Source organism: Geotrypetes seraphini, chromosome 2 (genome assembly GCF_902459505.1).
Source record: "Geotrypetes seraphini chromosome 2, aGeoSer1.1, whole genome shotgun sequence".
Classification (NCBI taxonomy): Eukaryota; Metazoa; Chordata; class Amphibia; order Gymnophiona; family Dermophiidae; genus Geotrypetes; species Geotrypetes seraphini.
The window spans coordinates 375,691,382-375,707,164 of NC_047085.1; the positions used below are offsets into that span (position 1 = coordinate 375,691,382).

At 40.1% G+C, this 15,783-nt stretch overlaps 1 protein-coding gene across 4 annotated transcripts in view; it reads right to left on the minus strand.

Moving 5' to 3' along the window:
• The window catches only part of PTPN3 (protein tyrosine phosphatase non-receptor type 3), a 710,747-nt gene that overhangs the window by 166,031 nt on the left and 528,933 nt on the right, over nt 1-15,783 (minus strand). For all 4 annotated transcript variants that reach the window (XM_033930629.1, XM_033930631.1, XM_033930630.1 and 1 more), the window contains 3 exons: nt 7,761-7,838; nt 4,879-4,935; nt 823-979 (listed from right to left, as the gene is read on the minus strand). In XM_033930629.1, coding sequence (XP_033786520.1) covers nt 823-979; nt 4,879-4,935; nt 7,761-7,838 — 292 coding nt within the window. The remainder of the gene's footprint in view (nt 1-822; nt 980-4,878; nt 4,936-7,760; nt 7,839-15,783) is intronic.

Consider the following 15,783-nt stretch of genomic DNA (forward strand, 5'->3'; position numbering starts at 1 on the left):
AATAAGCCCTAGCATCATTTTCGGGGTAGGTCTTAATATAAGCCCTATCCCTAAAATAAGCCCTAGTTCCGGGATTCGCTGGCAACTGTTCAACCTGGCCCCCTCTGCCGCAACAACCCCGCCCCCCTCCCCCCGCGGCAGAGTGAAATTCCCAAAGGACAAGGCCAAGCAGCCTGTTTAGAGTGCTGCTGGCCCGATGCTGCTTCAGTTGAAGGTAGGACTCACTCGCGGTTGGCGGGGAGGGAAGGATTGAGGGTCAGCAGGGGTTCGGCTGCATGGTGGGGCGGGGGAGGGTGGTGCTCAAGGGTTCTACTGCACAAGGGATGGGAGCGAAAGATAGAAGCTGGGCAAGGTTGCACGAGGGATGGGAGGGAGGGAAGAATAGAAGCTGGGCAAAATTCTGAGGCACAGGAGGATGGGAGGGAGGGAGGGGAGGAAAGATGCTGCACATGTGGGGGAGAGAAAGAAAGAGGAAAAATTGGAGTGAAGGAGAGAAAGGGAGAGATGGACATGTGCATACCCCGAAAATAAGACCTAATGCCTTTTCTGGGCCCCAAATGAATAAAAGACACTGTCTTATTTTCGAGGAAACACAGTACATGTGAGTATATATGGTTAAATAAGTATCTCCCATTTGTCTCAAGAACAAGTTCTTTTTCCAATATTTAGAAAGTTTCTTTTTTTATAAGCAGTCACTTCAATTAGATAGAGGCTACCCAGATGGATTACATGGAGAACTAATTGTTTGCTGTTCTAAATTAATTTCAAACTTAATTATATTCTCCTCTTCCACCACCTTTCCTTTTAGTGATCTATAGTTACCTTTTCGCTTGACCAGCAACGCAAGCTCTCGTGTGTGTGACTCCCTGCTGGCTTTTATGAACATAACAACTTGGTCATGTGTATGCTCCGAGATGTCTCGCCCATTGATCAGTACTATTTGATCACCTTCATTCAGCCTTGGAATGCACTTATCAGCCTGTATGAAACCAAAATATTTGTGCTGTCAATTCATTTCTACTTAACATGTAGGGTGAGGTAGGATGGAGAGTGGGGAAGTGAACCGAGGAAGCATCTTTATCTCACTAGTCAAAAACAGGTTTTCAACCTTCTCCATATCCTGAAGTTTCATCAAAAGAAATTACACCTAAAATGGCCATCTTGAGGATATAAAAGGATGAGTTTGGGTTGTGCCATATATACACAAAAGTTCCATAATTTCTGCAGCCAGACAGTACAGGCAACTACAGGAATCCTCAAACTGACATATCAGTTAAGAAAACACAGAAAAAAACCCAAAATCAAAAAATTGAATTCATAAAAAGCTTGCTCTCAAAATAAGACAAAACACATCTTCAGAAATCCTAAATAATTGCAGTTTCTTCAGCAACTACCAGTAGATTTTGAAATTTGATTTTTATTGCTGACGTAGAACAGCATTTTGGATATTCATTTCGGGACATTGCTGGTGGTGCTAGTATTTTCGAACAGGAACTGCCAATGTACAGCTTGTTCTACAATATATGAGAAATGGACATCCATTTGCTGGTTATGTTCAACATGAACATCAGTTTTAAAAAATGAAACATTCAAACTATGAACACGGCAAAACAAGGGACAAGGACCTCATTATGGCAGCAAAGGAATGTCTGTGTTAAAAAAAAATGGCCACAAAGACACCCATATGTAGTGGGACTAGCCGCCTAACATTTAGAGATGTAGGCTGGGACACAGGGATCTTGGTTCAAATCCTGCTGCAGCTCTTATTTTTTAAATTTTATTTATTTTTTCAAGTGTGCGATGTTGGCCAACTGAGGGGGAGGTAAAAGAGAAGGAAATAAGTTAGTCATCTCCTTTGGGGCCTAGGGAGAAGATGGGGAGATGTCCATTATCCTGGAGTGGGTGTAGGGAGGTTTTGGGAACAGAAGAATAGATGTTGAACTATGGTGGGGGGGAACATTGAGATTCCCGGGGGGGGGGAGGGAGGGGCAGGAACAAGGCCAAAGGTTCACCTAGGGTGCCCAGTAATCTTGGGTTGGCCCTGCAGGTTGGGAAAATCAGGGGATCTACACAAAAGGCCAACCTAGTGGTAGGTACAACCTCAAAAAATGGCTTGTCACCCTAACCACAAACAGAAACTAGCTTTAAGTTGGTCTGGCTGGAACTGCAGCTCTGGTTCTGGCGTTAGCCATGGGTCACAAGGCCCCTTTTTTCCTTCCTTCCAATAGCTACCAAGCTATGTGGTTCAAACATGGAGCTCTGTGCATCTACAGAACCCTACAGGATCATCATTTGAACCACAAGGTTGAAACAGATGGATGTTTTAACTGGATAGGGCTCTGCAGACACAGAGCATCACATTTCAAACAAGCAGATATGAATTGCACAGCCCTGGCAGCTAGAGAAAGGAAGGAAAAAGGGTAAGAACAGGGACTTGATGGTTGAGTGGGACAGTGGGTGGGAGAGGGGCAATACAGGAGAATTCTGAATGGGAGAGACTGATTGGGGCGGGATTGAGGACCTGGCAACTGGCATGTAAGAGTGTGTGTGGGGGTTAAATAGGTTGAAAATATGACTGAGGTGTGAGGTGGAGCTAAGAGAAGAAACATGAAGAGTGGAGAGAAATTTAGACAATGTGACTGAACTGGAGGACCAGAGAGATGAGAGACAGTAGAAAAGTATAGGAGTACTGTGGAAGAATATGAGAGAGAAAAAGGATGGGTTTCTAAAGGGAGAGAATGAAAGTGGAAATGTGGCTAAAAAGACAGTTAAAGACAGGCAATAGGAAATAGTGCAAAGGTAAAGATAGAACCATAAGACAAGAGAAGGAAGGAGAAACAAGAATGGAGTTCTAGCTGGTATGGTGATAAGAAGCAGAGGATGGCAGATGACGGCTGAGATGTTGAGTACAGAGAATGGAAACAGAGAACTAGGGAATGGATAAGAGAGGGAGTATATAAAACTAGAGAATTAGAGAGACAGAGGAGACAATAGGATTGCTGGAGAGGGGATGGGAGGGAGCTTGGAAAACAATAAATATTATATTACATTTCATTACATTTATGGCTTCTTCTATTAACTTCTATGCATCTAACTCCCCTCAGCACTCCAATCTCAATCCAGAATTTGGACACTCAATATATTAATTGGCATAATCATTCCAACAGCAGCACTCCATAATGAATAAAACACCCCAGTGAACATGAGTGTGGTAGGGCAGCCAATTACACTGGGCAACTATAGCTAAAATGGCATAAACTGGCCAAGGTATCCAAAATGGGGTACAGCACAGTAAACACTAAGGGATCCTTTTACAAAGGTGCGTTAGGGCCTTAACGTGCGGAATAGCGTGCGCTAAAATGCCGTGTGCGCCAGCCGCTACCGCCTCCTCTTGAGCAGGCAGTAGTTTTTCGGATAGAGCGCACTAATCCGGTGCATGCGCTAAAAACGCTAGTGCACCTTTGTAAAAGGAGCCCTGAGAGGAAAACATTTTTTTCTTTATATGCTCTTTTGATATTTTACTGTTTTTTTTTCTATTTAGTTAGAAAACACCCCAGGAAACAAAACAGTGGCAGGTCAGAAAGCCAGAGCCAAAGTGGTACTAGCAAAACCACAGCAGGCCAGGCAGTGGCAGATGCTGCTTGGGTGTCAGGTCAAAAGCGCGCCGGGACAAAGGCGCGTGCAGACAACTGAGCGCAACGCAGAGCCGCGCGCCAAAGAAAATGACTGTTTTAAAGGGCTCCGACAGGGGGTGTGGGGGGGGAACCCCCCCACTTTACTTTATACAGATCGCGCCACATTGTGGGGGCGTTGTGGGGGATTTGGGGGGTTGTAACCCCCCACATTTTACTGAAAACTTCACTTTTTCCCTAAAAAACAGGGAAACAGTTAAGTTTCCAGTATAATGAGGAGGGTTATAACCCCACAAACCCCCCACAACGCCGCCGCGATCTGTATTAAGTAAAGTGGGGGGGTTCCCCAACAAAAACCCCTGTCGGAACCCCTAAAAACACTCTTTTTCTTTGGCACGTGCTTCCATTTTGCGCTCAGTTGTCGGCGCGCGCCTTTGTCTTCGGCGGTTTTGTCTATGAACCGCTGCTTGTTCTGTTTATGCCAGGAACAGAGCTCCAGCAGCATCCAGTGCAAGAAGGTACAGGAGAGGAGGAGGAGGAGGAGGGTTTTTTTCTCTTTTATTTATTGGTTCCTAAACCTGGTCCTGGAGGCACCTCATCCAGTCAGGTTTTCAAGATATCCACAATGAATATTCATGATAGATATTTGAATGCATTGCCTCCAGCACATGCAAATCTATTTTATAAATATTAATTATGGATATATTTCATCTGCATTGTATGTATCAATTTTATTTGTTGTGAACCGCCTAGAACTTTTTTGGTATGGCAGTATATAGGAATAAAATTATTATTATTATTATTATTAAAGCCTGACTGACTGGAGTGCCTCTAGGACGAGATTTGAAACCACCAGGTTAACAAAAACTCTCACACTCTACCTGTGAGATTCTCTTGGCTCTATCAAAATAAATTTTATACCTTCTTACCAGCTTATGAATATGAGAAAGCTCTGAGGGCCACCTAAAAAAATTTCAAGCTTACACATACTATTAATTTTGTAAACTGCCTTGACCTGCTTGTATAAACATTAAAAAGATGAATGCTAATATTGATTCTACAACCCATCAAGGATATACAGCAGATCACAAAGTGAGGGTTTCACACGGTCATAGCCCAAAATCAGAATTGTGTTATTACTTTGATTTGAAAAAAAAAATGGAACCACTGATGTATCGGACACATCTGGACCACTACATGCATTCTAAGTCACTAAAATGTGAAATAAAGAGGGCTTTGTACTTACAGGTGATCCTGGAGTAATTCTGGAGACCACTAATGGCATTTTCTGATCAACACCCCCCTGTGTGTATAAAGCCACAAAAAAAAAAAATGCAAGCATAAAAATTCTAAGACTTAATCTATTATTTTCCAACACATACCCAATAAACCTTCTTATGATAAAGTATACATTACATGGAAACATTAGGGGCCTCTTTTACGAAGCTGTTTAGCATGGGCTGCTGCGGTAAACTGCCCTGAAGCCCATAGGAATTTAAAGGGCTTCAGTGCCATTGCTGCATAGCAGCTGCTAGTGTGGCTTTGTTAAAAAAAAAAATAAAAAAAAAGAGGGAGGTAAGATTGAAAAACACAAATAGGATCTCTCTTTTTGATTTCATTGAGAAAGTGGATGCAAGACCTACAGTAAACCTTGAAAAACTATGAACTCGAAGAAAATAGAATATGCTTTAACAGTTTAAGGGGGTTTATTTAACAACTTGCAACTATGTCATAATTGCAAAACTAATGTGTGGTAATAGCAAAATATCTGTTTTAAATGCTGGGTGGATTCCAAATACTTTTTCATTCAGTTAATGCACAGAATTATTATTATTTTTTACATGTGCATGAATTGCACCACTGAACAACATAATGCAGTTAACTACGCTACTAAGGTAGCAATTCCCTGTGCCATGTTATCACTATCCACTCCACACCATTTCTATTCTAGGTTATTAACACAGAAATTAGTGCACATTACCTGAACATATACCATGTTGCCTATTAAAGTGGAGTTAGCACGTTCTAACAGTTTAATAGGTATAGTTAGGGATGGAGTTTGGGGCATGGAATGTGTTAGGCCAGTGGTTCTTGAACTTGTCCTGGGGAACCCCCAGCCAGTCGGGTTTTCAAGATATCCCTAATGAATATGCATGAGCCAGATTTGCATGCCTATTAACTCTATTATATGCAAATCTGCCTCATACATATTCATTAGGGATATCTTGAAAACCCGACTGGCTGGGGGTTTCCCAGGACAAGTTCAAGAACCACTGGCCTAACACATTCCATGCCCCAAACTCCATCCCTAACCAGGACAGATTTAAGAACCACTGGATTTTGCACTGGTATTTTAGGCCAAGAAAACCCAGGTCTAATATACCAGCATCTAAGTTTTTGATGCCTAATGTTACCTTATATGAGGAGGAGCTGAAAGTTCTCAGTACAACCAACCTCCTAAATTTTGAGCAATTATTTTACCACTGTAGCTGAAAAGAGTGTTATTTTTATTTTGCAAAGTATCAATTTTCAGAATCGTAATGTTATGTTTTGATATGGTTTCAGATCATTGATTGAATCATGTCAACGAAAAGCGTGGAATTTTCAAGTGTGGAACTTTGAGCTGTCATGAAGTTCTTATTTCTGCAGAAGAAAACTGCAAAGGAAATCCATGAATGTATGATGCAAACATTGAGTGACAAATGCCCATCATACTCCACAGTGAAGAAGTGGTATGCAAACTTTCAGCTTGGAGATTTTGAGACTGAAGATGCAGCAAGGTCTCGGAGGCCTTAAACGGTGTTAACTCCTGAAATTGTTGACCATGTCCATGACCTGATTTTGGCAGATTGGTGAATATTGGCTATAACAATTGCTGACACACTACAGATATCCAGGGAATGTGTCGGGTGTATAATCCTTGAGCAGCTGAGTATGCAGAAGCTGTCAGCCAAGTGAGTACTTAAAAGTTTGAATGCCAATGAGAAAATTTCGAGTGGACACTTCCAAGTTGATTTTGCAGCATTTTCAATGAGCTGGTGCCACCTTTTTTGAAACAACTAGTTACTGTAGATTAAATATGGTTACACCACTATGATCCTGAGACAAAGCAACAGTCCATGCAATAGCAGCACTCAGATTCCCCAAGGCCAAAGTAACTGAAGACCCAAAAGTCAACAGGAAAGATCATGGCCACAGTGTTTTGGGATCAGGAAGGTGGTGTAATAACTGACTGTCTTCCAAGAGGCCAAAACAGTTAATGCAGAATACTACTGTAACTTGCTGAACCTATTAAAGGAGGCATTGAAAGAAAAAAATGAGAGGAAAGCTGCAGAAAGGAGCTCTCCTTTTGCAAGACCATGCTTACAAGGCTGGCAAAACAATGGATGTTTTGAGGCAGTTGGGGTTTCAGTACATAGACCCATCCACTCTACTCACCAGATCTTGCTCCATCAAACTATTTTCCGTTTCAAACTTTAAAAAGAGTTTGAAAGGGCAATAACGTTTGAGTGATTTGGAGGGGATTGCAACAGCTGAGCAGTATTTCAGTTACCAGACGTCAGAATATTTTTATGGAAGGGTTACAGAAACTTCAGACACGATGTGTCAAGTGTGTTGAACTTAGGGGTGAATATGTGGATTAACTTGTAAGCTTCATGGCTCCATGTCATTCCCTTCTTGGTTGGGCTGAGACCTTTTCAGCACCCCCCCCCACCCGCTTATCCCGCCAAATCCTCCGAAGTGGAGTTCAAGGTGGGTTACAACATCAATTAATGCATCATAGACATTACAACAGAAGTCACAGCAATACAAACTTGAGATAGGCACCACTAGGCATGATTCTATAAACAGCGTCTAGCTTTGAATGACATGTGGTAGGTGTCATTTTCCTAGGTGCCTACCAATTTATAGAATCAGACTCTTACTTAACTGTAAATGCTGAACATATTTGTACCCCTCATCCCAACTGTGGTGCACATTTTAGAGACAAATGACCCATAGGAATTTAAAGGGCTTCAGGGCCATTGCTGCATAACAGCCACTAGTGTGGCTTTGTAAAAAAAAAAAAAAAAAAAGGGGGGGGGGGTAAGATTGTCAGCAAAGGATCCCACATCACGTTTGCAGTACCTTTAAATTAAATCCAAATTTTCCTTCTTCGTCTGGTGTGATGTGTAGCAAAAGCAAGTCTCCATCGATAACTTCAATCTGTCATAGATCAAACAGAAAGACTGTTGGCAGGCTTGTTAATATTCATTAGCCTCCTGCAATCCAAGTGTATAACATTTTGAATAAAACTTTAAACAGCTGAAGTAGACTAAAAGTAAAGATACAGGAATCACAGCACCACTATTTTTCCTGCTCCTATACACTCCCCACTATTTCAAATTTGTTAATTTGTACAAGAATCAAAGGAATGGATATGGAAAGTACAGGAGAAACCTGGGGAGAGGGAAGGAAAGAAATATATGCTTATACTATTTCCTTTGATAAAATCAAAACACACAAGCTTTTCAAAAAATGGATAACAAGCAGAATGAGAACAAAAGCACAATCCAAATATGTCTGCAGTGAAGCTCAATCAAAACAAAAAACAAAGAAAGAACTGCAGACAAGGGGACAAGATGCAGGCTAGGTTTATTAAATCAAATAAATATTGCAGCTAATGTCACCACCTTTATACAAACCAGGGGACCCGACACGTGGCATGTCTAGGTGTTCAGTCTATCACTTTGCAGACCCCTCCCACGTCCAACAGGACTTGTTCTAGGTGAAAAGTTGGACGGAAATGTGGTATAAAGATGGACGCTTTAGCGACTTGGATGATCAGATCTGCAGGACGTATAATTAGACGATTTTCGAAAGAAAAAAATTTTTGGACGCATTTTTTGAAAATGTGTCTTAGGCTGTTTTGCGAGTTGGACGCAAATGGACTGACATCCCTTTCGACTATGCCCCTCCACTTGTTTATATTCTTAATCTGCAATAGTAAAGTATGTGTGTGTGTGTGTATATACGTGTGTGTACAAGGGATATTTGTTTTACCTTTTCTTTCTGTTGAACTTCATTTCCTTCTAGTGCATGCTATTACATTTTAATGTAGTTAAACATAACAGCATGCCCTAAAATGAAACAAAATGCTCTAAAACAAAAATTCACATCCTTAATGATTATGTAGATATATATAGATATAGATATATATATATATATATAAACACACAGAGAAAATTTTTTAGTTATTACTGGCTCACTGTGTTTAAACCCACACATCTTATTCAGGAATACAGACAGCTTACAAGGAGTGGGTTAAGAATTTTCTATTGCCCAAGGCCCCCCTCCTCCCCCCCCACACACAAAACTCAACTTAATTCTTCATACAACCAAACCATATTTCAAAAAACCATTACACACAAAACTTCAAATAAATATTCCAAAAAATACCACATTCCCTTCAGCACTCACTTTTTCCTCTGAGGAAACTAATGCTTATTTGTTCTGTTTCTCCATCTTGAATAGATCGTAAGCTCTATTGAACAGAAACTGCTTCTTATGTGTTTGTGTATCACACTGACCAAGTCCAGTACCTCCACAAAAATAAGTATTGGACTAGTAGTAAGAGCTGGGTGCTCCATTTAAGAAACTAGCTTTAAACCCCAACTGACTTCCCCGTCTTACTTACTTTACTATACTAAAATTAACCAGCACATATGAAATAAAATCACAGAAAACCAAGTGTGAATTCTACATTTTCTGAGTTTCCCTGAAATTTCACCAATGGTTGGATACTAATAGATTAGCGCTTAACATTAATAAAACAAATGTGATGCTTTTTCCATGGAAAGATAGTTCTAAACTCATTTCTCCTATTTCCATAAAAAATGTCCCCCTACAGTCAGTTAACAACATTAAAATTTTAGGGGTTATTTTTGATTATAAACTAACTTTCCATGATCACATTAGCAGTATTATTAAAGCAACCTTTTACAGGCTTCGTCAAATCCACTCACTTTCGCAATTTCTTTGCTCAAAATCTCTTAACATACTCATTCACTCCTTGGTGATTTCCAAAATTGATTATTGCAACACCCTTTTTAAGGGAATTGCTCAGAGTGAAATCAAACGTTTACAAATTATCCAAAATGCCTCCATTAAACTCGTATTAAAAGCCAGGAAATTTGATCATGTAACTCCCCTTCTCAGAAAGGCACACTGGCTTCCCGTATCTCACTGGATAACATATAAGTTATGCCTGCTTACTTTCAAATCCCTACTTTATAAAACATTTATTTATAAATTATTAATCCCTTATACTTCCAATAGAACGTTGAGATCTAATGAACAGCATTTATTGACGATTCCTTCTCTTAAGGTTATTAATACAAGACGGCAATTTATTTTTTCTGTTACGGCCCCTCAAATTTGGAATTCTCTTCCTATTTATTTGAGGGAAGAGTGCAATCTGAAGAAATTTAAGAGTAATCTAAAAACTTTTCTTTTTAAAGATGCCTTTGATAACCAATTAGCCAGTTCTCTGGCTAATTCTATTTCTGTTGTATAATACTATGGAAATTTTCTGTTTCCCCTGCCTTATGTATTTTCCTTGATTGTTCTGCTTTCCTTTAAATATTTTGTAGTTCACTTCCCTTTCCTTCCTTGTGTTTATGGGTTTGTAATGTAATGTAATTTATTTCTTATATACCGCTACATCCATTAGGTTCTAAGCGGTTTACAGAAAATATACATTAATATTAGAAATAAGAAAGGTACTTGAAAAATTCCCTTACTGTCCCGAAGGCTCACAATCTAACTAAAGTACCTGGAGGGTAATAGAGAAGTGAAAAGTAGAGTTAGAGGAAAAATAAAAATAAAATAAACATTTTAACAAGACAGCATTGATCTAAATACTTTGTCAAGTCTGTTAATAGTCCTGTATAGACTTAATTATTGTTAAATATTGTATTGTTCCCCAAATATTGTAATTTTTATTATGTTCATCGCTCAGAAATATGATTAAGCGATCAATCAAAAACCTTATTAAACTTGAACTTGAACCTTCAAAATATACCAGAATTTATAATCCAATCTGGGCTTATCAAGGGGCTAAACTATGGAAATCTCTGCCTATTCAGATTATTCAGCAAAGTAACTTTAAAGTTTTAAAAAAGTTCTGAAGACCTTTCTTTTTGAGGAATTTGTACTTAAAAGTTATAATTGTAGGATAACCAATTCAGAATTTTAGTATTAACTCATTTGTTTTATGTAAACTGCTGTGCGCTACTTTGAGGTATTACTACTATTAATTATTTCTATAGCGCTACCAGACGCGGTATTGACGGTATATAAAGATTGTATTGTATTGACATGCCTTGTTAAGAAAGATGAACATTACTAAACCACAAACTACTTCATGACAAACAGTACTAGTCATCCATAAATCATGACACAGAAGCACAACTTTCACGTGTGTACAATTCATGTCTATTACATAACATTCTTGAGAAACACCTTTTATATTATGCATTACTTTTCCCCATCATTAGTACAACACCTGAATTCTGAAGCATTTTCATGAGTCTCATGCTTCAATGCTATATAATTTTTGGTCTCATTATATCTTCCAGTTTCTTTCAACTTCAAGTTCAATTAGAATTTTTTTTTTTCTGAGCTAAAGTGCACACTACTTCCATTCACATTACTGATTTTCTGCATTTTATAAGCTTCCCCAACTCCAAAAGAATGTAGGTACTGCAGGGACAGACCTTGGCAACAGTTCACAGCAACAGAATAGGCAAAATGCTTTTTTTTTTTTTTTTTGGGGGGGGGGGGGGGAACCCAAAGCTAACACAGATGGTGTTAGCCATATAGGCTAGGGTCAACTAATATGTTAAGTTAATCAGGTTTTCTATTCCACCTTTACCTATTCAGTTCAAGGTCAGATTACAGTACAAGAGGTTGGATCACTTACCCAGGAAATTCCAATGGCGAGTTTGACATGGACATTCAATAGAGTTGCTAGTACAGGTAGATCAGTACAGCTATTAATACAGTTAGATCATAGTTACAAATACGTAGTTATAGGTTCAAGCAGGTCATCGTTGGCTCATCGTTATGTCTCAGGACTTGCATTAAACAGTTTAGAAATGGACTTTTATAATTACCATTTCAGTTACTTCAGGTATGGCTCCCTGTCTTGGTACAGAAATGCTTTTAAGAGTTTTCTGAACCTTAGATAGTGGTCACAAGTGCCCTGTAAGGTGGTAGTTTCCAGCATTTTGCTAATTGATGTTGGATGGATAAGGTAATTTGCCTGGTAGTCTTTATACTGTTTCATATGGGGAATTTTAAGTGGAAAAGATTTTTGGTGGAATTTCGGTTAAAGATACCCCGGAGTAGCATGGCCAACTCTATTAGGTAGTTGGGGACATTCCCTCTCAGGATCTTAAAGGCAGTGATACCTAGCTTAAAATTTATCCTTGTGGTTTTGGGCAGCCAATGTAGTTTTATATAGTAAGGCTGTAGGTTTTCTGATTTTAAAGTCCATATATGAGTCTTACTGCTGCATTTTGAACTAGTTGTAGGCTTGATAGCAATGTTTTAGAGCAAAGTAGTAGTGTTACATTACAGTAGTTAGTTGAGATAGGATTAGAGATTGCACTAAAATTTGAAAAGCCTCTGTTTCTAAGTATTTTCTGATGGATCTTAGCTTTCTCATCACAAGGAAAGATTGTTTTATTGTTGATTACACATGGCTCTTCATGGATAGGTGGTTATCAATTTCTACTCTTAAGATTCAGGATTATAGTTTTAATGGAAAGTCTATGTCATCTACTGTAATCCTTGGAGTGTAGCGTGGGTCAGTTGTGGGTCCTAACCAAAGGAATTTGGTTTTCTTCTAATTTAGTTTGAGGTGGTGGGTTGCGGTCCAGTTTTCTATGATGTTTTGACACATTTTTTGACAGTGATGAGTGTGTTGGCAAATGCAGTTATTACAGGTAGAATGATCGTTATGTCATATGCATAGGTGAAATGTTTCATTCATGTGTGATCCAGGCTGGCTCCCAAGGATTACTTTAGAAGGTTGAACACTGATGGTAAAAGTGGGATCCTTGGAGGACCCCGCTGGGAGGGTGCCAGCTGTCAAAGTTCACCATCCTTACATACAGAATAGTGCCAAGTGGTTAGGAAGCCTTAGAACCAGGAGAAGACTGGACCCTTGCTTTGTAGCTCTTTGCCATATGTTACTAGTGCTGTGACCACCGTCTCAGTGCTGTGATTTTTCCTGAATTTCGATTGTGAAGGGTGGAGAATATTGAAGCCCTGTGAGTAGCATTTGAGTTGTTCTGCGACATATCCTTCCATCATTTTGATAAAGGGGGATGAAAGCTACTGGTTAATAAATTGGTCACATTAGAGGGGCTGAGTTTTGATTTCTTGGGAAAGGGTGTTAAGATAATTCTTCCTCCTGATTTGGGGAAAAGGCCAGTTTTTAGATAATAGTTGAGCCATTGGGTTATTTTTTTAATGGATGTTGGGATGGCTGCTTTGATTAGGTATGGTGTTGAGGTTGCAGCGTGCTTTGGCGTATTTTAGGAGAACCTGTTTTATGTCTTTGAAATTTGTGACATGTTCATGTTGGTTAGGTTATCTAATATTGAGAACAGTTTGTTGATTTTTAAGATTATCTTCTGTGCTGATCTGTTTATAGTAGTACTTTTTCTTCTTTTGCATCAGTAGTGATTTATAGTCTAGGATTTTCTAATGCTATATAATCTTGTTTTCTGGGGAGCCAGTAGCACTCGGCTTGTCAACAAGCTCTTTTTAGGGACATAAGTGCTGAGTCGAACCACTTCTCTGATGATCTTTGGATTCTTTTGTTGCGTTTGAGTGGGGCTAGTTTGTTTAGGATTTGATCATTGATCATTTTCCAATGGTCTAGGAAGTCTTGGTCAGGGATGGGGATGGATAATAATGAGTTATCTATTTCATTCCAGTATGATTCGGGAGCTACTTTCTTTCTGTAATAAGAGACTACTCGGGGGTGGGGGGGGGGGTGTCGGTTTGGTTATTGATATCGCTTTCCAGAGTATGGTGAATTCTAGGAGTAAGTGGTCTCACGAAGATACTTTGGATAAGGAATTAAATTCTAGGAAGCTTGTGTATTTTGAAATGGAGGAGGCAGTCCCAATATCTCCTCCCTCTCATTCTTCCTTGCAATTTGGTTTTGTTGGGGGGAGGAGGGCACCAGAGTGGTCCATATAGGACCCCACAATTGCTAAGATCAGTGCCAGGTCAGCACTATTTACTAAAGAGCCTGTCTATTAGAGTGTGTTAGCATTTACAGGTTAATGCAGTTTAACATAGTATTTTACCACATGTTAGTTGCAAGTTAAATATTTAGGAGGCGTTAAGTGCTCCCTTGTTGACTGTGCATTATGCAAGTTAACACCCCCATTTCCCATCCAAACCATGTTAGGAGGGACTGGAGGGAGGAGCGCTAAAACAGCCAAATAAGGGATAATGCACTAAAGATAGCGACTCGATTGTTGTTGGCTGATTCTCCAGCAGCGATCGATGTGCTATGTGATTGACACATGCGCAGAGCCCTAAAAACAGTGACAGGGGAAGCAGCCTCCTGTCACTACTGTTAGGGCACCACAACCCCCGCATGGCAGCGAAAATGGAAGGAGGGATGCCTACTCCCTCCTGTCAAAGCGACTCCCCTCTCCATGGCAGCGACGTGGCAGGAGGGATGCCCACTCCCTCCTGCCACTGGAGGACCCCCGCCATCCTCTGAACCTTCCCAAAATGGAAGGATGGATGCCCACTCCCTCCTGCCACTAGAAGTCCCCTGCCGTCCCCGCCACCTAAAAAAAATGGCAGGAAGGATGCCCACTCCCTCCTGCCACCGGATGCCCCCCCACCCCAAACTACCGATGTATTTTTTAAAAATGTAGGAAGCAGGAAGCTCACACAGAGGTTCCTGCTTCGGCTGCAAGTTACAAATGACGCACTTTCCCCTCTCCAATGCATCATGTGATGCAAGAGGAGGGGCCAAAGGCCCTGATTGGTTCAGTTGTCTAAGGCCCCTCCCAAAGAGTGGGGCCTTAGGCATCTGAGTCAAATCAGGCCTTAGGCACCTTCCTCTGTATCCAGGATACAGGCAATCGAAGGGAAAAACACGCGGTGGGTTGTTTTGTGCATTGGGTCGGTAACAGCGATCATCGCTTAAGCTGTAAAAACAGGTTTAGTGATGATTGCTGACTTTAGTGCATCCCCCACAGTAAGAATGTATACCATTTTCATAGAAAAGAAAATCTCCTCCCTAACTCAAATGTAACGTAAGGAAGTTCTTCTTCACCCAGACAGTGGTAGAAAACTGGAACGCTCTTCCGGAGGCTGATATAGGGGAAAACACCCTCCAGGGATTTAAGACAAAGTTAGACAAATTCCTGCTGAACCAGAATGTACACAGGTAAGGCTAGACTCAGTTAGGGCACTGGTCTTTGACCTAAGGGCCACCGTGTGAGCGGACTGCTGGGCATGATGGACCACTGGTCTGACCCAGCAGCAGCAATTCTTATGTTCTTATATGCCTTGAACATGAATGTGGGTCGTATTCATTCAATTTACAGATTGTATAAACTGTTCTACATCCTTTGTTGAGATGCATACAATTAAACCTAACCTATTTAAAACCATTCTATAGAAAGAACAAACAACTGTTTCATGTCCCAGAATTTTGAAAAATATCTGAACTATTAAAAACAAACACTTTTAATTCAAGAAATTGTTCAAGTAAATTGTCAAGAGCTCATCCCGACGTTACAAAATGAAATTGCTTTTTCAAATGGGACTGCTGGATAGAACATAACAGACAGAAGAAGATTAATGCACATTATAACTTCTGGTATTTTTCTCTGCTTTAGTTTCCATTCAACCTTTTGACTCTCTGTGGTTCAGTTTCCCATTATAAATCACTGTGTCATACATTTACATATCTACACAGCTACAATCTCTCTTGTCCACAAACTGGACATATTTCTGTTTGCTATGCTCCAATCAGATTCTCTAGGCAGATAACATTTAAAAATAGAGCTGGTTTCAATAACATGTAAACATGTAAGGGGGGAGTGGCCAAGATGGCGGCAGTGAG